General features: G+C 54.2%; 1 protein-coding gene across 18 annotated transcripts in view; it reads left to right on the top strand.

Moving 5' to 3' along the window:
* The window catches only part of Camk2b (calcium/calmodulin dependent protein kinase II beta), an 86,960-nt gene that overhangs the window by 34,317 nt on the left and 27,591 nt on the right, over positions 1–25,052 (top strand). For all 18 annotated transcript variants that reach the window (XM_038321363.1, XM_038321344.1, XM_038321327.1 and 15 more), the window contains exons 2-4: positions 2,222–2,316; positions 15,653–15,712; positions 24,386–24,440. In XM_038321363.1, the coding sequence (XP_038177291.1) occupies positions 2,222–2,316; positions 15,653–15,712; positions 24,386–24,440 (210 nt within the window). The remainder of the gene's footprint in view (positions 1–2,221; positions 2,317–15,652; positions 15,713–24,385; positions 24,441–25,052) is intronic.

Here is a 25,052-nt window from a genome sequence, read left to right as displayed (position 1 = left end):
CAGGTGGCAGAGTCACTGGGGAAGAAGAGAGTAGTTCTGCAGCTGCTTCTCCAGGCCTGCAGCAGTCTGGGGAATGGCTGTGATAGCAAGGAGCCTGTTCAGAGCTGGCTTCAAAGTGATGGAAGAGGTGACTCCAAGGCACTGAGCACACACACAGCAGCTTCCGGGGGTCGGCCTTCCTCCTCTCCCTTCGTAGCAGCCTCCTTCTCCCTGGAGGGTGTCTGAGTCGCTGGAATGGGGTCTCCTGCCTGTGACTGAGGCCAAGGCCTCCTTCACCACTCGCTGCTGCTACTGAGAACTCACTGGCTGCCTGACTCTTTCTGCACCTCTCCACCTCACAGCCTCATCCCTGCTTCTTCCCTCTGGCAGCTGCCCAGGCCTGGCTTCTCCCTTCCCTGCTGAGTGCCTAGCCCAAGCCTGAGCTGACAGCACAGAGCCTTCTGCAGAGGAAAAGGGGGCATCTGGACCGGGGAGGGAGCTCTCCAAGCAGTCTGTAGGCTGTCCACCAATCACAGACTCTTGGTAGTTTTGTGTCTGGACACATTCGCATTGCAGGTGGACTGTGGCTCACAGTCACCCATGTCCTTCCCCGGGTCTGGTCAGCAGCCAGGAGCCCGTTCTGCTGATAAGAGGGTATTGGCGGGCCTCTACCCTGCTTTATATATGGTCTCCCCACCTAAGACAGGGTCTGACATTGCAGAGATGCACAGTTTGGCTTCCTATGAGGTCTTGGCCCTGGCACGGAAAAGCAAGGCTCTGCACTCCCTTCAGGAGCTGGCCTGGACCTCCCAGAAGATGCTTGCACAGCCAAACTGCGGGCGTTGCACCCCTTGGGCTTGAGCAACACAGATGGCAGCTCAGGCCTGGAGCAAAGGGAAGGTGAGGCTGGCTGGGACAGACAGACAGCCACATAGCCACTCTGTGAGGCCTGCTGCTTCAGTATATAGATGGGGAAACTGAGGCCCAGGAAGTGACAGGCTGGTGCAGACACAGTGGCTGTAGGGGACAATAGACCAGAGTAGGGTATGGTTCAGAGGTGGCGTACGTCCCTACAGTGTGCAAGGCTCTGGGTTTCTTCTAACACAGCTAGAAACAAAACCAAAGAAGAAAACTGGGAGATTAAAAAAAACCACCAATAACTCTTTCTTTACATTTTCCTTACAAAGGAATATTTTGAGACTGTAACTCTCACATAAATGGAAAAATGGAACAAGAAGCTACTGATAGAACACAGGCCACGCCTGCCACCCCCGCCCCTGAGCAGCCTGCACCCTGTCCACAGGGTCACAGCAGCTAGGCTGTGGTGGCCAGCCTAAGACCTTGTCTCTGCCCCGGAACTGGAGCCACTGAGTCCTGCGGCTGTGGAGCATAACCGCTGGCCATAATGGCCCGAGCCATCCGGGAGCCAATCAGATAGAGAGCTATTATTTTTTCCTAGAAAAGTGAATAATACATTTTTATAAAGATTTAGCTCAAAGGACTGTACCAAAAAGGAAATGATGGTCACTATCTGAGACATGGCGTTCTGAGAAGAGTACCTTAAGGGTGCAGAGGTAGATGTGAGGGGCTAGACCAGGGAGCGCTTGGCCTGGTTCAGCCTCCTCTCCTCTCCTCCAGATCTCTGTGGTTCAGCTCTGTGGGCAGCATGCAGAGCCTTTCCTGATACCGTCACTGTAAGCCATACCCATGAGTCCCGGGACTTCCTTGTGCCTCACCCTGGACCCCCATGTCCTCTTCTGTGGCATGGGGACAATGTTGTATCCCAGGGGCTCCCTGCCTCCGGCTTTGCAGTTAAGCAATATAATGCCACTCTCAAGCTTTCTGTGAGTCCTTGTATCCAGTTTGCACCGGTTCCCAGTACCCCTGTGCTCCAGACTGGCCTTGCCTCTTGGAAGGACATGCCAGGGTATCATGAACTCATTCCAGCTGACCGATGGATCAGGACCTGGGTGTTGTACAGGAATGGAGTGGGGACCCTCTCAAGGAGACCAGCTGGTCTCCTCCTCACAGAGTCCCCACAAGAGTGGCCTGTCCTGCTGATGCTAAGTAGAGTGGTGGGGACTGTGTGGGAGGGGCACAGGCTTTCTTTGGTCACTGGCCATGTGCCTAAGGCCTGGTAGTGGCTAGATTCCAAGTGTCTTTGGGAGATTAATTGGTTCTCTCTCTCTCTCCCTCTCACTCCCTCTCTCTGTGTCTGTCTCCTGCCTTGCGTCCTCTCCAGGGGGGCTTTCTCTGTGGTCCGACGCTGTGTCAAGCTCTGTACCGGCCATGAATATGCAGCCAAGATCATTAATACCAAGAAGCTGTCAGCCAGAGGTAGGATCCGGCAGGGGTTGCCTATGGGGACTGTGGTGAGGGGACATGGAATGCCAAGGCCTTCAAGATGGCTTTGGCCGAGTGGACATGGGAGGAATTTGCCCTCAGCTCACAATTTTCACTCTCCAGTTTGGGGGTTGCCATTTAATCTTTCTGGGGTCCCACGTAGCTTCTCCATCTCTGTTCCAGACCTGAAGCGACAAGTTGTCAGGCACTGGGGGACTAGGTGGTATTTCCCTAAAGTTATGGCCGAGGAGAAGCAGTGACTCCAAGCTGTGGGTGGGTGATGGCGAGCTCCTGTTGATATCGCGCTGCTGGTGAGGTACCATCCTGGCACACCTTGGGTATCCACATGGTTTCTTAACTGAGTCTTCTGAGCAGAGTATGGCATTGTCTGCCCCAGGGAGGCCTCTGCAGGCCTGCAGGTGTGCAAGGAGGGGTCTTACGTGGTGCTGGCTGGGTGGATCACCCAGACAGAGCCAGGGCCTGTTGCGGGTGGGGGTGATAACATTTCAGGCATGTTATCAGAAGTCACTCTTGGGGCTTCCTGGGGATGGGGTACAGAGTGAGTGGGGGTCATGGCACTGCATAGGGATCTGGATAGAATCCCCAAGTGGGGTGGGCTGGAGGCCTGGTGAGGCCATGGGGTGGCGAGTGGGTGGCTGCCAATGTGAGATGGCATATTGCCACGTCACCCCTCTCTTCCCACGTCCTCCTCCTCCTCCCGTCCTCAGACATTGCAGCCTGGGTGAGCTTCCAGACTGAAATCTGAGCTAATTGAGGGCCAAGGAGCCCTGACCTCTCACCTCTCTTACCCTGAGTGGGAGATGCTTTGGGGCTGAATTAGGGCATAGGCAGGTCTCCTCTAGTGGGTGTGTTGAGGATGTGAACCACTGTCTCCAGTTTCCAATCTGACAACCCACAGGTCACATAGCTGATACCACACCTACAATTTATCGACATATGTGTAAGCATGTTTGAGCACCTGCTGTATACCAGACCATCAGGGCTTTCATATGTGTTTCCTCTTGGAAGTGTATTCTAAACCTAAGATTGGGTCTTCAAGGTCTTCAAGGCCCCGGGGTGCTTCTTTATCAGCTGCTGTCTTTATCCCCAAATCGGGGTGCTTCTGTATGAGCTGCTGTCTTTATCCCCATCGCTGGGTAATACCCCAGGTTGCTTAGTCCCTCCCCATGGTGAACTTCCAGCCCAGAGGGCCAGGGAGGTTGATGGTATGCAGGAACCTTGGCCAGAACAGTGAGCAAGTTCTCTTCTGTGCCCTAGATGGGGAGCCAGCTTTGGTGGGAGAGTCTTGGGTGCACCTTCTCCTGAGATTCCTCATGCGTTAGATGTGGGTCACCTGCTGTCAGTGGGCCCTCCCTCTGTCCTGAGATGTGATTCAGGGTCTGGGGCTGTGAGCTGGGTTCTTCTTTCTCAAGACACAGAACCAGCATGGAGCCCTCTGTGCTCAGAGAGAGCCCAGGCCCCGTGGGAACTCAGTTCCCATGGTTTCCCGGCCATATCCCTGAGCCTGCACACACTCCACTGCACACTCCTGGGGGGGAGAGCACAAAGGAGGGTCACGATTCGAGGCACATTAGGTGTGTGTGCACACGAGTGACTTTGTCTCTGTGTGGTATGAATGCCCCACACTGGTGGTAATCGTGCTGGGGTTAGCTCCCGCAGAGGGCTTGCAGTATACACTGTGCCCAAACTCGGGACACTTCTATGCTCACTGACGTGGTGTTGGCTTGCACAAATTTTTGGTCTCGCAAGGCAGGTGGACCATGGGCCTCATGTACCCAGAAGGATACTGAGTTTTGTGGTCAGCCCCATTCCCTCTTGTCACCATCCTAGGCTGATCCGGCTTTTGCCACACTGGTGATTTGTCCTGCCCGTGTCCCTGGCTGCCGTGAGGGCTACCTGATACGCAAGGGTGTCTGGGAGACAGGTTACTTCCCATTGTTGTGTGCTGTGCTTTTGAACAAAGACTGCTCTTCTCCCAGCTCTGTTTTGGTTCCTGGCCATGCTAGCAGACCCACAGGAGCCTTGGCCAAGCCAGTTGCTTGGTAAAAGCTGCATGAGTTATGTTCGGCAAAACCATGCTGCTTTCTCAATCAATTTAACTGCCTAAAAACCCCATCCAGATGGATTAACTTAAGCAACTCAAGTCCCTAATGCTTGATGTCTCCTTTTGCCTCTCCACCCACCACTGAGAGGTAGTAGCCACACCTCAGTCCTCTTTGGTCCTCCCGGGCCCCTCAGAAGCCCTGCTGATCTAGACCTTGGCCCTGTCCCAAGGAGGTGCAGAGAGCTCAAGCCCCACCTGGGCTGGTGGTGGACTCTCCAGGCTGTATGACCCCCACAGGGCCACTCGCTGGGCACCTTTCTTCACAGCTGGACGACTTGTGCCCCCTCCCCACTGCTAACAGCCTAGCACTGTGCTGCTGGCCCCTGTTTCCTGTGACTTCATCCCTGACAGCTTTTTCTGGCCCCTTTTCACATTTAATCTTACCTGGGGGCCCATACAAAACCCTGATGTGTCTAGACAGACCCCTACCCATCCTACAGATTCTCCCCGCCTGCTGGGTGGGGCTGGGAATGAGTTCCTGGAGGTCAGAAAAAGTAACCCCAAAAGTTGCATTGGTGGCTGAGTATCGAGTGGTAAGTAGAAATTTGTGAGGCCTGAGTAGAAAACCATCTATTTTTCCATAGACTTTGGCAACCTCCTTAATTAATCAACCCCTCTATTTATATCCTCAAAGTGCTTCACAAGCTGGGAGGATTGTGGGGAGTGGGCATCTGAACCCCCAGGTTTGGTCTGGCTTCTTTCCCATGACCCTGACCAGAGTGCCCACGAACCCTTTAGCTGCCAGACGTCTGTTGAAATGCATTGCCAGTGTGTGGGGGCATGGGTGTGGGAGGGGGACCCTTATCACCCTGCTCCCTGCCAGCTGGGCCAGACAGTGGGCGGTGGGCAATGGCAGTGGGGGGGGGGGCAGCAGCGGAGGTGGATCTGAACTTACAAACATCTGTAAACACCACCCCCACACCGCCTTCCCCAGTACTCTCCCTAGGGCTATTCTGCCTTGGTCTGCTCTCAGAAGGCAGGCTGGCCCTGCCTGTTTCCACCGAGGGTATCTTCACTGCCCAGCCCCAACCTTTTCTTGAGTAATTTTTTTTTTTTTTTTTTTTTTTTAGAAAGGGTTTCCCTGTGTATCCTTGGAACCTGTCCTGGACCTTGCTCTGGCCTCGGACTCACAGAGACCCGCCTGCCTCTGCCTCCCGAGTGCTGGGATTAAAGGCGTGCACCACCACCCAACGAGCATTTTTTTTTCATAATAAACTTTTAACATAGAACTTTTTCTCAAGTGTCAGCTCTTGGCTGCTCTTGCCTGTGTGTGCCCCAGCCCCCAGACTGCTCAGCATCCTGCATGGGATGCTTTAGCATCTATCCTCAGCAGGAGAGGCAGTGTGGCACTTCCTTGACGTCATCGGGTGCTCAGACCTGTTTCTACTATGTGCTCGGGTGCAGCAGGATGGCAATGGGATCGTGTAGTTGGGTCATCATTGCTATTCAGCCCCACTCCAGGCAGAATCTCTGAATGGTTGCCCAGGAATTCATCCCAGCCCCGCTCCTAGCAGGCGGGGAGAATCTGTAGGATGGGTGGGGGTCTGTCTAAACACATCGGGGTCTTGTATGGGCCCCCAGGTAAGATTAAATGTGAAAAGGGTCAGAAAAAGCAGTCAGGGATGAGGTCACCTAAAACGGGTCAGCAGCACCATGCTAGGCTGTTAGCAGTGGGAAGGGGGCACAAGTCGTCCAGCTGTGAAGGAAGGTGCCCAGTGAGTAGCCCCGTGGCGTCATACAGCCCAGGTGGAGCTTGAGCTCTCTGCACCTCCTTGGGCTGGGGCCATTTCCAGGTCTGGGTCTGCCTTGTCACGCCTGCTGGACCCAAGATGGCTTTCCGTTTGACCCTAACAAACTTCTACTTAACCCACATTACTCAGCCAGTGCAACTTTTGCAGTGACTCCCAGGAACTCATGACTGTGGTATGGCCTCAGAATCTTAGCCAAGAGGGAGGCCTGCAAGGAAGCTGACCCTACCGACCCTGGGTCAAATCCGAGTCTGAGCAATAACCTGGAGCTGGCCTTGACTTGGCTGCTGTAGGCTTTGCCTGTTTCCCTCCTGTGTCCACAGTCAGCCTCAGGAGGATGGTGATGCCCGGGAGATGGCGCTGCAGAGGCTCCTGCCTGGCTCTGGTCGACAGACAGAACCCTGCTGTCACCACCCACCTTTGTCTGCATTTCTCTGTCTTGTGTCCCCGCTGTCCCGGCTGCCTTCCCATAGGTTCCCAAGGCTTCTTAGCCTTAGCCTCTTGCACCCTTTAGAAGGGGTGAGGGAGAAGGTGTCAGGTGAGCTGCCAGCTTCAAGTGGGTGACTCCTCTTGGAGAGGGTGCCTGGCACAGACTCTGTGCTTTATCCTCCCCGCACTTCAGTTTTCCCGGGTGAAAATGGAGATGAAGCTGCCTACTCAGACGAACGTGCTGGGAGCATGAATGTAGCCATGCCTGCAGCCCCTTCCCCACTGCTCCTTCTGGCCAGATAGCAGTGGCGTCCTGACTTTCAGGGCTTTCCATGGACACTGTTGTCCTCTGTGCACTCAACGCTCTTCTCTACTGACTGTCAGGGATCAGCCGGCAGAGCCCTGCCGGCGCTGGGGCCACTGGCTCACCTTGCAGCCTTCCAGCTCTGAGCTGAGAATATTCCAGAACCGTACTCTCCACGGTGTCCAGCTCTCCCTAGGGTCTCTGCCCAACTGTCCAAGCATCCTCCTTCCTATATACTGGGTTCAGACTTCTTAAAGTAGGGAGAAAGGCCCCCCAAAACACTGGGGGATTTCTAGACACCTGCCTGCCACCTTCATTTACATTTGTTATTCAAGTTCAGTGAAGAGATGGGGACCTCACTTTTCCTCAGATAACCCCAGGAATCTGGGGAGCACTGTGGCCCCCACATCCAGTGCACCCAGAGGGAGGTGGCTCTGGTCCTTCAAGCTGTTGGGAGGAAGAAGTTAGTACTGAATGAAGAGAGACAAGGCCTCCCAATAAATGACAGAACTCACAGTCACACACACACACACACACACACACAAACACACACACACATACGGCTACTCTTAAGAAAAGCAGCTAAAGGAAATGAGTTGCAGTAGGGAGATCATTAGGCATATGAGTCTCAGAAACACTTTATGTTATTCCCTTCCCACACTGCCACACTAAACAGCTGCTCCTTTGGGGGTGGTTTTGCTGTCTCTGTGGACACCCCGTGTGGAGGTGCAGCTACAGAAACCTGTGCAAAGGTCGCTCCTGGCTAGTGGTTGTATCTGGGTGGACCATGGGAATGGGGAGAACTTGAATGTGTCCTCATCATGGTCCCCATTGCTGCTGAGGTACTCTTCCCATACCTCCACGACAACACGCACTCACCAGGTACAGAGGAGGCGACATCTTACAGAAACTGAGAACGCAGAGTCTCACAGCTGGTGGGTAGAAGAAGCCAGCTGCGGCACGCAGTGGGATCACAGGTAAGGCAGACCAGGGTTCAGATGTCCCAGGTGGGAGTTCATATCATCGGCGGGCCTGCCGTCACTGGTGGACTGATCTAACAGATGAGGATCCAAGCCCAGCAAGTTCTTTTGTTCCCAGGTTCTGCCCAGCTAGCTCTACCTGCATGCCTGGCCCCTGGTCTCCCAAAGGCTCACATGACACCTTCTGCATTAGGAGACACACCCTGCCCAAAGCTAATGGGGAGAAGTTGTCCTGATGTCTCGGGGGCCTGGGGTGCTGGGGCTGCACCCCAGAAGAGGAAAGGCAGGAGAGAAGGTCCACATCTTCTCAGAACCTGCCTGGGGTGTGTGTGACTCCAGGGTCCACATGTGAGGTTCTTGCTGTAGCTGGCAACATGTCTTCCTTGGCCTCACTACTCACAACCCCAAACACCCCCTATCCAAGGGATCAGCACCCAGAATCCACAGAACTGGGTTAATAGAGACGAGGCGCTGGAGCACCCAACAGCTTAAGCTTGTGCTATAGGCAGTGTCCTATTCTCCCGGAGATCCTCCCCTCCTTCCTATTCATCCGTGGCCAAAACCACAATCCTCCCAACTCTGTCAGTGGGAGCCCAGAGAAGTGTGCTGGGGGCTTGGCATGTGGGATGTCTTCTCCAGTGCCAGGGTCAGCCTATAACTGTTCCGTTGACTTGACTTGAACTTTTGGGGTATAGGGGACAAGTGAAGAGCCCTGGAAGGGAGGGCTCCCCATCTCCAGGGCCAGCCACCCTGAATGAGGGATCCAGACTGGAGTTGCCAGATAAAATGTTTGATAAACACTAAAAAAAGATTCTAACTTTGTCCCATATTGAATTCTTATACTAAATATGTCTGAAATTCAAACTTACCTGGGTATCCTGTTTTATCCGGTAGAGTGGACAAGATGGTGGAAGGCAGTTCAGAGACTCAGTTGGTTTAGTTTAAGCTTCTGAAATCTAGACCCAGAGAAATCAGAAGTGGAGAGACAGGCCGTGGCTGAGGAACCCTGGCCCTTGACGGCCTCGCTTGTGAGGTGGAGAAAGAGGTAAGGCACTCCAGGGCTGACTGGCCATAGGGTGTGGCTGCTGGTATGAACACGCACATAGACTGGGGTCAGCGTGGTCAGAAGTGGCTGCCAAGGGTTATGTGTTGGAGCCCCTTGACCCTGGGGAGGAAACGCACCATGTTGTGCACAGTGCCCCCTGCCCCCTGTGGTAGGTGAGGGAGATGTGTTAGTCCTTATCCAGGGCCCTGTATATCAGGGAAGGTCCACCGTAAGTCTGGCTTTCCTAGGGTCACTTGTCCCTCGGTTCTCAAGCAGGGTGTTCACCTTCTTGCAGGCCTGGGGCTGGGTGCTTGAGACTCATCAGCTGGTGGGCACCAGGAGAGGCCGACTGGCAATGTGTCAGGTGTCTCTGGCTACACAGACGTGACAGCACCTCTCTGGGTGGTTTAGAGTGTCAGGCTAGAGACCAGAACAGCAGTGAACAGTGTGGATTGTATAAGTGAGCTGGTCTGGAGCCCTTGACTTCATTTGCTGGTTTCCCCTGTGTTCCTCTAGCAGGAAGAAGTGCTTCCTAGCCTCAGAGAGCAGGCTCCAGGCTAGATTGGGTCCCAGGTAGCCAGTCTGGAATGCGCGTGAAGACCTGGGCAGTAGCTGTAGACTCTGGGCAGGATGAGAAGGAGGTGGGGATAGCTGGGAGGCAGAGGCAGAGGTCAGGCACAAGGCTACCGTGACCAGGAGTCGGTGGTCTTGAGGTGGCCTGTGTACGACTTAAGTGTAGGGTCATAGTGGGCATGTTTTGTACTCTAGAGGCCCCTGACCTCAAAAGCTTTTGTTCTTTGTCCCATGCGTACGTGTATAGTGCTTAGTCTCCAGTATAAACCACAGCTCTCCCATTGTCTCTGGATGACATTTTGGTGGTACCTAGTAAGGTAGGCTGGTCTGAGACCTGCACCCCAGGTGGCCCTCAGACTGGGAGAGGAGGGCAGCTCAGCTTGTCAGCTGACAGAACTGAGGCCTCAGGGTCCAGGCTCCTCACCTAGATCCCTGCCTGCTCCTAGTAGTAATGTAGGAGTCCCGTCCCACTGCGGTGGCCATGACCAGCACAACAGCTGATACCCGTCAGATGATATAAATTTTGGAAGCTGCAGTCACATGCACTCAGAGACGGGGAAAGAGCAAGCTCTCAGAGCCCCTGGCTGCTCTTGGAACACAGTGAATCCGCAGCACTAAGGGAGGCGGGCTGTGTGATATCCAGGAGGAGTAACCCAGGTGTCCACGCGAGGATGTTTGTATAATTCTGTGGCTTGCGGGAATGAACCGGAGCCATGCCCTGTCCTGGGTTGGGGAGTAGTTGCCGTCCTAGCCTCAAAGACTGAGTCGGGGGGGATATATGTTTGAGTGTGGGGGGGACTCCCCAGTTTCTCTTACTGTTATGGCAGCATGCAGCACTGACCTCAATTTTAGGGCTCACTCCACAGCCTTGCTTCGGATACCAGCTTGGCAGGGAGAGAGCTGGAATGCCAAGCCACACCTGTGCTTCCAGGCTGAGATGCACCCACATGCGGAGGGCAGGCTCTCATTTCTGAAGCGGATTCTGGAAGGGGAACATCAGCTGGAATGACAAATGACCCGTTGGAGGGAACAGTGGCCCTGCCCTGCAGCCCCAGAGTGACTTCACCCAGACCCCAGAATGCCAGCCATCTCTAACTAATTGGAAAATAGTTTAGAGGCCCATGACAGTGGTATGGGTGGCAATTCCAGTGGAGGTCTGTGCTGCATGCAGGTGCTCAGGGGCCCTCAAGAACCCCGCCTCCTTTCTTGATGCCTGTGGGTTGACAGGCAGCTGCAAGGACACCAATGCAGCCATCTCTCCTCATGGCTGCTGACCGAGCCTTGATGCTTTCTTCAAAACAAAGCATGTACAGAAAGCCACAGTGAGAGCCAGTCTCTTCCCCTTCTCTGACCTGTCATTCTTCAGCCTCGTACGCGGGCCTGACTGGAAATCTTTAGTCTCTGGTCCAGGTTGTCCCACAGTCTCCAGACCAGTGGCTCACTGCCACAAAGAACTGGCAACTGGTATTCTGAGCATGCTGTCCCTTGGGAGTGTGAAATTCTGATGCTGAACTCCCAGGTGGATGTGATTTGGGATTGAAGTGTGTTGTTACCAGACCAGGCTGGGCCAGTATACCCAGGTGTCATATGATGTGGCTGCTCTGAGCCCTCTGGGACTTGAGAAGACTGGCGCCCAGGCTGTCCAGAATGTATGTGGCTGAGAGAGACAAGAAGGAAAGCAGGACCCTATGGCTGTGCCAGTTACCTTGGGACAGGTCGTCCCTTAGGCCAAAGACAGTGGGAGCAGGCCCTTGATCCCTGTGCAGACTGGAACACAGGCTAGGCATGAGCCGAGTGAGCGGTCAGGCTGGAGGGAGAGCCCTTCTCTGCTGTGACCTTGGCTGCTTTTGAACAGGACCAGCAATGATGGATTTGTCATCTTTGCTACTCTTTGAATGGAGAGATACTGAGCCCCCCAGTGGGCCTTGCAAGTAGGCCAACCCAAGCCTTATTGGTAGTCTGTGTCCCATTGCTGATTACTGGAGAGGGCCAGAATCTGGTGACATGCCCTGACCCTCGGGAACCTCCAGTCATCCTTTATCCAGTGTCCCTACAGTCCCTCGAGGTACCACAGGCAGGCTGACATTCACCCGAGTCACTGATGCTGGCTTTAGGCTCATGTGCTCAATGCAGCTGATTTAGCCTAAAGAAACAGCCCAGGAAGCCACAGCCAGCCCCTTTCCTAGCCTCCTGTGTATCTAAGCAAAGGCAATGTGAGCAGGGACCCACAGCTGCCCCCACTGGCAATGTCCAAGTCCCCAGGCCCTTCCTACTTGGCCTGTGTATCTCTGAGGGTCCCTCACAGGTCCTGAGTGTCCCCACAGAATGGAGAGGCTCTCCAGGCGTCTCTGGCAGCCTCCCGGGGTGAGGGAGGGATGTCCACTGATAGGGTACACCCTGGACCTGCTCTGCACTAGGCATGGTGTGGGTGTATCCTCTAGACAGTCCAGGAGTCCAGGACAGTCCTTTGGGACCAGACCCTGTTACTGTTCCCATCACCCAAACGAGGCCCAGCATAGGAGTGTCATTTATCCTAAGCCGTACAGCATGTGGGACTCAGGCCCGCACAGCTGCAGATGGGCTCCGGTTCTCAGACTTGCAGAGATCCCAGGACCATAGATGGGAGTGAGGGAAGGGAGCCCTTCCTGTGTAAGTGGGCTTCACATTTCCCTCTCCCTGCCCCTCCTCCGTCCCACCCAGTGTCCTCCCATGACAGCCTGCAGCTGGCAGGGTGGTGCCACCCACGCTCTCCTGTCCCCTGCTTAGTGGCTCCTCTTGCTTGCCACCCCAGCCCCCCTGCTGTGAGTCACCTCTGCCAGGGAGCAGGTGGGGGGCACACAAGTGGAGAATTGGGGGAGGGGAAGGTGCACGGAGAGGGCAGAGGCTCTCAACCTTATCTCTAGAGAAAGGGCAAGGAAATGAGAGTCACTTACAGAGAGTACTACAACTGTCACTTCAGCTTGTCCTTTGGGCCCACTGCGCCCCTGGAGCCACACCCTGAGTGTCTCTGGGATCAAAGGTGGGCTGTCCCTCCTGTCCCCAGCCACCAGCTTGCTACTGTTGCCTCTCAGGCATTTTTGGAATTAAACAGGTTGTCACCTGTAATGCTCCCAGATGGTGCCTGTCATGTGGCAGGTGCTTCAGAAGGACGTGTCACATGCTGTGGCCCGGCTGCCAGCACCTGGGGGCAGGCCCTGCCTCTGTCATCTTTCAGGTGATGGACACTCGTTCTGTCACCTGTCTAGTGACAGCACAGAATAGCTCTGTTCTGCTCCCTGAACCCTGAGGGATTCGCATCGGCTCCCAAAAGCTGTCGGAATAGTCCCTGGATCTGGAAGGCAGCTTGAGCCTTAAGTCCTATCCAAGGGCAGTCAGTAAAAGGGGTTTGCATTGATCCTGTTTCTGCAAGTGGGTGATGCAGACTGTCTGGGGTCTTACAGTGGTTTTCATGGGGCCGTGGGGTGAGGAAGGAGGGAAACCTTGTCACTGGGCTCTTGGCTGCTTTGCTTATGCCTCTGTAGCGACATTCGCAAGGACACAGGCTCTTCAGTGTGTGGAGGCTGCAGAGGATGCAGGCCAGGCCTTTGTCACAGCCCTTGAACATGGAGGAGAGGCCTTGGCTTTGAGGCTGAACTGGGTCACCTGCTCTGCTGGTGCGGGGGAGGAGGGGTGCATCCTGTGTGGCGGAGGGGGCTGCCTCACCCTGCTGTGAGTCACTTAGCATGGGTGTGCAGGCTCTGTTGGAGCTGCTTCTTCTCTCAGGTTCCCTCATGGCCTGGGCCTTGCTGGCTCTCAGCCCTGGGCCCCACACATGCAGCTGAGCTCGGAGACACCTGAGGTCTGTATCTGACTGAGTAGACAACCTAGCAAGTCAGGTAGGCCTGCATACTGAGATCATGGCAGAATCACCTAGAAAAGCTTCCAGGCCTCGGCATTCCCGAGGGTGGCATCTCGGGACACTGCACTATCATTAGAATTCAGGCAGGCGGGTGGATAATTGCAGGCTCCGCTTTAGTGAAAAATTTGAGTAAAATTGTGTTGGGTATTTTTTGTTTTGTTATTTTCTGATAAGTACTTTCATGGGAGTGTGATGAATGCTGCATTCTATCTGAGGGGTGTTCCTCTGGCAGGAGGAATAAATAGCGCATCTTTTGCCTGAGTTTCCCTAACCAGCCCCCTGGGTTGTTAGCAGGTGTGTAATGTGTGTGTGTGTGTGTGTGTGTGTGTGTGTGTGCATGTCTGTGTGCTACTGCCAAAGTAAATGAGCCGGCTTATCTACAGCCCCCCTATGTGCCCTTTTCTTGTTTGGGGTGCAAATTCCCATCTCATGTTTGAGCTCCTATTAGGCGATGGGACTCAGGAACTCCGTCTCAGAGAGAAAAAGATGGGGTTGCTCCTCAGCACCCCCACCCACCCCTCCTCTTCTGTTGGCCCTCCACAGGGGGCTGGAGTACAGGGTGAATGATCTCCTTGAAGGAGTGGGGAGGCCAGGGCTTCTGGTGACAGTGGGCTGAGGCCTGGCTCTGGGGAGGAAGAAAGCCTTCCCAGTATGTTCCAAGGACTTGCCTGTTGTAGGCTTAGCTGCCCCGTTTCCACAGAAGTCCATACCCTAGGCCACATGGATCCCACCTCAGGCATCCAACCACAGATAAGACTCAGCCAGACCTGAGTTCCCTCAGTGACAACTTTCTCCAGCACTGGGGACCAGAGACCCCAAGACTCCTTTGCACACCTCCCAAACAGCATTTTGTAACGGATGCCTGCGGTCTTCCTTTCTGTCAGTCCTAGGGAGTTCCCATAGTGAGGAAGGCACCCCTCTGAGGTCTGGATTGGCACATTCATTATGAGCTCGCCATTCTGGGAGGGGCTCAGCACTCAGCAAGAGGTAGGGTTCAAAATACCAGCTCCACCCTCTCCCTGTCCACCCCCTCCCAGTCTTGGCAGGGAGGCAGCCGCTGTCCTTAGTGCTAGTGCTGAAAAGCCTGCCTTTTTTTCCTTCACACACACACACACACACACACACACACACGTGTGTGTGTGTGCGGTTGTGCACAGCAGCATCACTAGCTAGCAAGATAGGGTGTGCATGAGCTGCAGCGAGAGCTGCGGTTTCCTTCCTGCCCCGCATTTCCCTCTGAGGCTGAGGCTGAGGCTCTGGCCAGGTAGAGGCCTCCCTTCTAGACAGGGGGCTTTTGGGGGCTTTGCTATTGCTATCTCGATCCACTTTTTTTTAAGATTTCATTTTATTATTATCTTATTTTGTGAGTGTTTTAGTTGCATATATGTCTATGTACATGTGTTTGTGGTGTCCTCAGAGACCAGAAGAGGGTGTGGGATCTCATGTTACTAGATTATAAACTGCTGTGAGCTGCCATGCGGGTGCTGGGAATTGAACCCTGGTCCCCTGGAAGAGCTCTTAACCACTAAGCTATCACTCCAGCCCTTCAATCTGTTCTTAAAAGCTTCCTGGCACCTTTGTTTGGAATGTAAAACTCTGGCTAGTAAGTTGTTCCATCTTTGGGGGCCTTAAGGAAGGCGTGATAGAGAAACAGTCAGGACCGCTGACCCTGTCGAGAGGAGATGGGTATTTGGCAAGTGAGCCAACTCTCAGTCCTCCTGAGAATGAGGATCCAGATGTCTGATGGCCGCTTGTCTCAGAGCCAGATCTATGTCTGGCGGGGCAAGCAGAAGCAGTGGGCTCTGGCCTCTGAGGACACATGCCTGCTGCCACCTGGCAGGCACATTGTTTGACAGACCCCACAACTAGCTAAGAGCGGAATCAGAACAGTAAATGAAGGATTCAGTGTGCCGCTAACAGAATTCCTGTTCTTTACATTGTTGGGAACACTCTCAGCCTAGAGTTACTTACTGCCTCCTATGTGTGTCTCTGTCCCAGGAACCAATTCTCTATGGCTGTAGGTACCCACACATGTCCTCTCCCTTGCAGCCAGCCAGGTGGGTGCCTCAGAAGCCAGGCAATGGGTGGACTCCTTCATCAAATCCCCTGGGTAACCTCTTGTTTGGTGGCTGCTACACACACACACTTGGGAACCTATCCTGACGTGGCAGCCATGAGTCCTCAGCTGCTGAGAAACAAGGTGATACCTTGCCCTTTTCTGTTGCCAGATCACCAGAAACTGGAGAGAGAGGCTCGGATCTGCCGCCTGCTGAAGCATTCCAACATTGGTGAGCAGCCCAGAGGGGGGTAGAGTGGGTGGTTCTGAGAATGCCTACGGAGATATTTAGCATGCAGAACCTGGGGCCACACATGGGGTGAGGGGTCCTGCCAGGACGGTAGACAAGAGTCTAACAGCCCCGTTTACCCACAGCCTGCACAGATGGGAGCCAAGACAGGACAGTCAGGATGCTGGCTCCCCTGCCAAATCTTGGTCTCCAGAAAGCACAGCTGCTCTGCCTGTCAGTTCCCTTCCTAAAGCCCAGACAAATGTTCAAGGAGCTGCAGGGACCAAGGTTGTGCTGACCTGGAAAGGCGGCTCAGATCTCCCCAGGCTACCCAGTCCTTCCGTTGCTATAGCAAGGCCCTTGCTATGCATGTACACCCATAAGTGCCTGTTCTTCCCAACTCTGGGCCCTCTAGAGTTGAGGAAGAGTTTGGGAGCTCAGATCTTACCCATGCTGGGGAGTAACTGGAGAAACCTTGGGTGCGGCTGCCCACATCTACAGATGAAGTGCTGGCTGACCTTAGAGACACTGGGAGCTATCCGTGGATTCCTGGGCTTTTCCCCCAAAGATTCAGTTTTGCCAGGACACAGCCCAAGAACACATTTTAAAGGGATCCTCAGGGACTTTGAGGAATGGCCGGATTGGGAACCTGGCTTCAGCATCTCTTTCCAGCCCAGGGCCTGACAAAGAGAGGGAAGGTTAATCTGCTGTGGGAGTGTGGGAGTTCCTGCTGCTGTCCCACTCCCAGGTGCTGGAAGTCTGCACCGGGCCACCTGCCCACACTGAGAGCTGGCCCGGAAATGCTGGCTGGGGAGAGCTACAGCCTCCATTCCTGAGCCCCTCTGGGTCTCAGCCACTAGTTGACCAATCTTAGCCTCTTAGTTTCAGAACCTTCCCCTCTTTTGTTTGTTTTTTTGAGACAGTGTCTCACTACTATGTAGCCTTGGCTGGTCCCAAAGTCGCTCTGTAGACCAGGCTGTCCTTGAACTCCTGGAAGTCTACCTGCCTCTGCCTCCCAGGTGCTGGTATTAGAGGCGTGCACTACCACACCCAGCACAGAACCTCATCCTCTTGACCTCGGGTGCCTGGGCCTGCCCTGGAGAGCTGACTCAGGGGTCTGGCGAGACCCGGGAACCTGTATCTCAGCAGTGTATGGGACCGCTGGGCTACTGGGTGTCTGCGGCTCAGTGTCAAGAGCCTGTTAACTCACTACTGGGTACTACATCTCTTCTTGGGGATCATGGGAGATGGCCCAGCTCCACAAGTACCTCCAAGCCCACACTTACCCAACTGTGCAGCAACCAGGAGCTATAAATCTTTCTGTGTTTGCATGACTGCCTTATTTTGGTGAGTGGGGGCCCAGGTGTGTTTTAGGTTGCTGTTTTGTTTGGTTCTTCAGTAAGACATCTCCCTGACCTGGCCAGAAGCCTAGTGTGGTTCTGGGTGAGTTCCAAGCAGTGGCTTGGCTCCAGCTTCCCCTGTGGACTGGGGAGAAGAGGCCTCGAGAACTCCTTTTGCAGCAGCTTTATTTCAGTCAGGTTAGGACCCCAAACCGGAACATTCCAGGACACAGACCTAAGGCTGTGGGGCTCCTGTGGAGTCCTCTCTGAAGAGCTGGGGGCTCTCTCAGGAGGTGAGGGGGAATCCTAGCCTACCCTCAGCCTTCTCTTACTCCCATAGCCACTTCTAAACAGAAAGCTGTTCACAGGCCACCCTGAGACCATGAGCAAGTGCTGGGGACAGGTGGGGTGGTAACCCTGGGCTGGGGGTAAGCCTGGAAGCAGTGTGTGGCAGGCTGAGGAGGGGAGGGACGTCTGTCTCCTCTCAGATAATGGAAATGGCCCCTGCCACTCTCCCAGGGACCTGGTGGGATGGGCTGAGGGGAAACAGTATAAAACAAAGCTCCCCCTTGGGAAGTCCCTCTTGTCCAGAGGCCTGAGCTAAGGCCCACCCACATGCTTCAAGCAGACTTCTTATTGGCAGAAGGGCTTCTTTTATAGAGTGGCTTCAAGCATGGCATCCATCTGTCCCGCAGGACAGACAGGCTGAGTTGTCCCTGCATCTGCTCTCAAGAGCAGCTGGTAGGGTGCAGGCCTCCACAGAGCTTTTGGGACCCCTCCAAAGTGCCGCTTGTGTCCTTGGTCCAAAAGGTATTAAGAATTCCACAGCAGGGCTGGAGGGATGGCTCTTAAGAGCACGTGTTGCCCTGCAGAGGGCCCAAGTCAGACTCCCAGAACCCATGTGGTAATGCACAACCACCTATAATTCCAGTTCCAGGGAATCCAATGCCCTTTTCTGGCCTCTGTGAATACCAGGTACACACTTGGTATACATAGCTACATGCAGGCAAAACACTCATAAAATAAAATAAATAATTTTAAAAAAGATTTCAAAGCTGCAGCAGGAACAGAACCCTCTTGAGCTGTCTAGGCTCCTCCCCAACTGCAGCCCAGCACAGGTAATGCCTGGGGCACGTATGTATGGTGAACAGGCCCAGCACAGGTAATGCCTGGGGCACGTATATATGGTGAACAGGCCCAGCATAGGTAATGCCCAGGGCACGTATGTATGATAAACAGGCCCAGCATAGGTAATGCCCGGGGCACGTATGCATGATAAACAGGCCCAGCACAGGTAATGCCCAGGGCACGTATGTATGGTGAATACATCCAGGGCTGTGTCTGCCAAGGGCTTGACTGAAACCTCAGAATTAATTTCCAAGATGGCTCCTTTTATGATCTCAGTTTCTCTCCATAAGTATCTGTCTCCCCAGAGCCATGCTAGCATCATTGCGACATGGCAGTCAGCTCCTCCAAAGCCAGGGATGACAGAGGGAGAGAGTGTTCGTTAGCTTCCATTGCTATGACAACATACCTGAGCTAATTAGCTTACAAAGAGGAACATGCTTTAGGTCACTGTTACGGAGATGTCAGTCCAGGAACTGACAGGCGGCTCAGTGGGTCGAGTACTTACCTATCAGAGAAGCCTGGGTTCAGATCCCCAGATCCTGTGTGATGCCAAGCAGGCAGAGTGGCCAGCCTGCAATCCCAGTGCTCAGGAGGTGGGGACAAGGGATGCCCAGAGCAAGCTGACTGGATGAACCCATGAGTTCTGGGTTCAAGTGAGAGACCCTGCCTCATATTAAGGCAGAGTAATTGAGGAAGACACCAAGTGTCAACCTCTGACTTCCATATGTAACCACACACATACATGTGTCCCCCACATGTGTGAACATGTACACACACACGCACACACACACACACAAGTCACAGCCCATGATTGCTTGGCCTGGTTGCTTTGGGCCTGTGGAAGAAGAAAATGTCAGAAGATGTGAGTTCACCTCACACATGGCAGCCGGGGAACAATGGGTGGAGGAGCTGGTGGTCTCAAGATCACATCCGCACGGATCTAACTTCCTTTCAGTAGGCCCGCCCTTTAAGGGAGCCATCTCTCAATCTCTCAATAGTGGCCTGTGCTGGAATCAAGCCTTCAGCATGTGGGTCTTTGGAGGATACTTCCAGACACCATCTACAGAGACAAAACAGAGAAAAGGAGACAGGCGTGAGACAACAGAGATACACATACACGCACACACACAGAGAGATGCACACAGAGAGGAAACGAAGGGCATGGCGCCTTTAAAGGTTTTGATACAGCAGTACGTGACAGTATTCCTGCGTAGATGCAGGCCTGTGGCTTTAACTGCACCTGCAGTGCAGCGGGCCACCCTCCCTGCCTGTAGCCAGACCTTTCTCCTCTTGCCCATCAGCTTCACCCTCGTTAAACAACTCTCCAGTCCCTTCCTCCTGTCTCAGGACCTGACGTTTTGCATCAGTCTGTGACTGATGACGTAAAGCCCCATAGAGACGGAACCTAGCCATCCGTGGTCTTTCCTTCCGTGACTGGCGTGTTTCACTGAGGGATGGTTTTTAGGGTCATCTTTGTCAGAATTTCTTCTCCTCCTCCTTCTTCATCTTCGAGACTGGGTTTCTCTGTAGCCCCATCGCTGTCCTGGAACTCAGAACTACGTCTACCTCTTCCTCCCAAGTGCTGAGATTAAAGGTGTGTGCCACCACTGCCCAGCTAGCATTTCTTCCTTTTGAAGGCTGAATCATATTCATTGCATGGCAGTTCCACATTTTGTTTATCTGTCCATCTCTTGATGGACATTGGGGCTGCTTCTACCTCTTGACCACCGTGAATGGCGCTGTGAATGGGGTACACAGGTATGCGAGTCTCTGCATTCTGTCCCGAGTATACACCCGAGAGCAGTGTTGTTCTCATGTGAACCCCGTTCACCCTTTGAGGAACCGTGTGCCTTCTTCTGACCACTGTGAGTGGCATCACTCCTGCATACTTTATTTGAAGCCCACAGGCAGGGCAAGCAGGTTCCCGTAGAGGAAATGCTCTATAGAGCTTGGGGTGCATTTTGTAGCCACCATGATGAGTACCCGAGGTTATGGGCCTGGTCCTGTCTGCTGAGCTGTCTCACTGTGAGTGGGGCTCAGGGCCTTACCCCAGTACCAGCTGTAAAGTAAATCCATCGACCCCCATCTGCCAGCTCCCTAGCCTCTAGACAGGGCTTGGCCTTGTGCTTGCTCTAGAATAGTCCAGTCTCCTTCAGAGTCACAGGGAGGGCTGAGAAGGTGCAGCTGCCCTGGATGTGGCCTGACCTTGGCAGTAAAGATGGAGACTGAAGTGAGTCACTTGCAACAGCAGGAAGCTTTGCTTGGGTCCCCATCTGGGAAGCAGCCCAGCTCATTCGGTCTGTCCCCCAAGTCTCTGAACTCCAGGTGTCCTGGTGTCAGCAGAGAGGCCCTCAGAAGCTCGGAGAAGAGCCACAAAACAGAACCAACAGGGAAACATCCATGGGCCTTAGTAGGGGGGTTCCGGTATGGGGATGGGGTTCCTCTGGAAGAAGGCGGAATGAACAGAAGAACCCATGTGGTCTTGGACCCTGTGCCACCAAGACAGGGTCCCCAGGTGAAGGGACTTCCAGACTAGGTTGTGACAGTAAAGTTGGTATCTGTGTGACACTTCCCTTGAGCACAGATGGTCTGTGCCTCACCTGGATGTGTCCCTGAGCTCAGCGCCATCCCCAGGGAGGCTTCAGAATTCATTATTCAGCACGTGTTTATAAATGCTTGTCTTGTGCCAGGAGAGGCAGTCAGTCCCAGGTTGCCTCGGGTCACTCGCAAGAGCTGCTGCCAGGGCTTCTGACAGCTAAGCCCACTATTGACACAATGTGCTTGACCTGCCGGTGGGAGCCAGTGCCACTGTGGGGGTTGTCTTTAGCTCCCAGGTGTGGAAGACCGTTCTGCTCGGGAAGGAGCAGGTCCCAAAGCCTCCCCCTTGAAGAGCGACGGAGACCAGGTGGCGCCTCCACAGCACCCATGACTGCGCACAGCTCCTGTCAGGAGTCCAGGGCCCCTTTTCCTGGATGAGGACTTACCCTCTGCGTACCCGCTCACTCTCTTCCAGGCCTGGCTTAGAAGTCAGGAAGACCTTTCTGTCTAGTTTTAGGACTGAGGAGTTAAGCAAAGGGGGCACTAAAAGGATGGAGCCCAGGGAGAAGCCACACAGGTTACAGGAGCTGCAGCCAGGACTTCTGATAGCTAGCTCACTACTGACGTCACATGCTGACCTGCAGTGCCACTGCGGGTCAGGGGAGCATGAGCAGAAGGACCCCCAAGTCCTTGAGTGTTTGGGCGTCCAGAACTTCTTTGCTCTCACAAGTCACAACTCCAGCTGAACTTAGGGGTGTGGGCCCTCAAGCTCTGCTCAGCAGAAGGGAAAGGAGCCCCAGCCGCAGGAAGCCCGCAGTGGAACAGGCAAAGGGACCACCATACTTCTGCATCCCCCTCCCCAGGAGACTGAGATGAGTGTGTTAGCGCCGGGTGAGCTTTGCCGCTGCTTGCCTGACCCACACCCTCCTGGCTGGTCTGGCAAGAAGCCGTGGTGGGCTTACTCATCACCAGCTCTGTGTTCCAGCCAGCAGAGTGCCATTTACTTTCTGTTCTTAAAGAGATTTTGTCACAGTTCAGTTCTTCCTTAGCTTTTCCTGTGAAGTCATCTGATGTGCTGATTAGGATTTATTCAAAGCCATTAAAATAAGCGCCTGTTCTTAAAAATGGTGTCCACATCCCTACTCCCTTAATTCCACACACACAGGACCCTGTAGCTCCTTCTGCAGAAGGAACCTGTGTCCTAGAAAGGAGATGGGACCTACTTGGCCAAGCCTCTTTGGGCTCCAAGCAGGTGGCTGAGGACAGGCAGCCCCACCAACAGGCCTTTTCTGGGGCACCTAGGGATCAATGAAGCAACCCTGTCTTAGGGTTTTATTGCTCTGAAGAGACACCATGACCACGGCAACTCTTACAAAGGAAAACATTTAATTGGAGCAGGCTTACAGTCCGTTACGGTCATGGCAGGAAGTACGGCGGCATGCAGGCAGACATGGTGCTGGAGAAGGAGCTGAGAGTTCTACGTCAGGATCCTCAGGCAGCAGGCAGAGAACTGGCTTGAGTGTCTGAGACCTCAAAGCCCGCCCTCTAGTGACACCTTCCTCCAGCAAAGCCACACCTCCTCCAATGAGGCCACACCTCCTAATAGTGCTGCTCCCTGTAGACCTGTGGGGGCCATTCCTATTCAAACCTCTACACACTCTAGGAACCCCGCTGGACCTTCTCTAGGGCAGCATCCTCAGGGATACATGGAAGGAAGCCCTCCTGTGACTGCCGGAGCCTTCTCTGCTCAGAGTGGTGTGTCCCGGAGTGAGGCAGCTGGGGTATCTCAGACAGACCACCCTGATGGCCCCCACTAGGAAGGAGCCAGACGAATGTGCTTTTTGGCTCAATCTCGGGAATTTTGTTGGAGGTACTGGAAGGAGGCTGCCAGCAGGTACCAGGGACTCATCTTGACTTAGGGAGACACAGGTCAGCCTGGATAGAATGGAGGTCCAGTTAGAAACAGGGTGTAGGTGGCCAAGTAGAATGTATCCATCCTCACTGAGGAGCTCTGATGGTCCAGAGAGCTGACAAGGATGTGGGTCCGAGTAGATGGGTTGGGTAGGGTGGGGTGGGGGAAGCTTTGCTGCCCATCTTAGAGCCAGGAAATGGAGGAAGAAATGGAGAGACCTATATCTTTTGTGGCTGCTGCCAGGTCACTGCCATGGGCTTCAGAAAGCAGTCCAGGTCCATAAGTGGCCCCAGACTTGGAGTCTCAGTCATCTGGGGTTTCTAATACCCATATGACAGTGGTGATAATGACAGACCCAGAGAACACCCACTGCTCCACGAATGCACATAATTCACAGCAACCTACGGGCAGGTGTGGCTTCCTCCCACTTTACAGAGCTGCAGACTGAGGCTCAGGTGACTGGGGGGGGGGTTAATTCACACAGGCCACAGAGAGAGTCCCTCTGTTTCCTGACTCTGTGGAGGGCCTGGTGTGTTCTCAAAGGTAGACACAAGGTGACAGGTCCCGTGGGGCTAAGGCGCTGGGCCCAGGCTGGGGAGCAGGGCAGTATCAGAGCTCCTAGGCATAAGGACACTATCAGGATGGTGTCTGGGAGAACCAGCACCCAGAAGAAGGTGCTGGCAGCCAGCGAGAAACTAGGACAGTGGGGGAGGGTGCCAGGAGCAGGAATTGTGTGGGCTGGTTTTGCCTGAGGTCCTGGAGCCCTGTGGGACCAGGGAGAAGGTGGCCGCTCTTCACCCTTCAGCCTCGTGGCCCAGTCTTGGGTGGCGGGAGATAGCAGGAATTTAGAGATCCAAGAGCACACAGACCAGGGCAGGCACTATGTGCTCACTGGAACCAGACCCTTGATCCCACAGGCCCACTTCACCCCTGTGGGCTGTGTACCCTCAGGTGATTAGCCAGACTCTGCCGCTGCCCCCTTGTCTGCAGCCTGGAGGAGTGCTAGGTAAGCTGGCATCCAGTGCTGGTCTAGCAAAGGGGCGAATCTGCACATGGGAGAGCAGGGCCCAAAGGGACTCTTTCCTAGAGAATCCTTCCTGCTTGGTGTAGAGGGCAACTCCCTCACTCCTTCCTCAGTGCTCCTGAGTTCCTCATTCCTCACAGCCCGCCAACCCCTGCCCAGCAGGGACTAGGAGAGAACCTGAGCACAAGTTTATAAGGGGCATGGAAACAGGACCAGAGAGAAGGAGACAGTTAGACCCTGCTGGCCAAAGGAAATCAGAAGTCAAGGTCTGAGCCTTGACTAGTCTACCCTAGTCAAGTAGGGTAGACTAGTCAAGTTGACTTGGTCTAGTAGCTACCCTACTCAGAAGCCTTCTGCTAAGCTTAGCCCCTGTTCTGCTAAGCCAGTCTTGGGGTCCAGAATGAATAATGGGTTTGTTTCCTGCGGAACCCTCTCCTATGATGGTGTGGTTTCTGTCAGGGACTCAGCAGCAAGCCTTTCCTGTGTTTCCTTCTGATAGGGTTGGAAACAGGAGAGCAGAGAGGAGCCAGGGGAAAGGGCAAGGTGCTGCCCACAGCTCTGTGGTGTTCCTTCAGGTTTGGCCTGCGGCACCTAAGGCCAGCTCGTAGCTCCCCAAGTCCCAGTCAGTCTTCTTGTCTTGGGGGAGACCCCATCAGTCCCAGACAGGGTGGAGGTGGGCTCGAGGGTCTATCCTAGTCTACCTCCAGCTCCTCATGACTTCTCTGTCCCTGCAGTACGTCTCCATGACAGCATCTCTGAAGAAGGCTTCCACTACCTGGTCTTCGATCTGTAAGTGCCAGAGCCAAGGACCCTCGCCCTCTGTCACTCCCAGCGTGGGGCCCTCGGCCTCCTCGGATTCAGGAAGAGTTCTGTCCCCACATCAGGCCACTCCTTGAGTGCACCTCTGCAGGGCGTTACCTCATTCCCAGACATAGCCAGCTTACCCACCTCTGACTTGGCTATGCACAGGTTTTTACCCACAAGTCTGTGTCTGACGTGCTGAGGTCATCACGCAGAAAGCTGGGAGGTGGGGGGCAGTGGAGGGGAGACCACAGAGAGCAGTCAGTGCCCACGCCACTTCCTCCCTCCTGAGGCCTCAAGGCTTCAAGTCCTGTCATGCCAGGCACAGCTAGCTGGCATGAGCATGCGTGTTTAAGCATGAGTGAAAGGATGTACGTATGTATACACACATGTGTGATGATTCCTGAATTTGGGAGAGAGCGTACGTACAGAGATAATTTGTGTAAGGTTCACGGGTGTACATGCATGACGTCTGTTTTATGAGTGAACCTGTGTGTGGTTTGGAGATACAGGCGTGTATGTGCGTGCATATGTGTGTGTGCGCGTGTAAGTGTGTTTGCATGAGAGTGTGTGCAGTAGCTGAGTGAGAAGGCGTTTGGG

Source organism: Arvicola amphibius, chromosome 1, assembly GCF_903992535.2.
Source record: "Arvicola amphibius chromosome 1, mArvAmp1.2, whole genome shotgun sequence".
In the NCBI taxonomy this organism is placed as follows: Eukaryota; Metazoa; Chordata; class Mammalia; order Rodentia; family Cricetidae; genus Arvicola; species Arvicola amphibius.
This window is presented reverse-complemented; position numbering and strand designations above follow the sequence as displayed.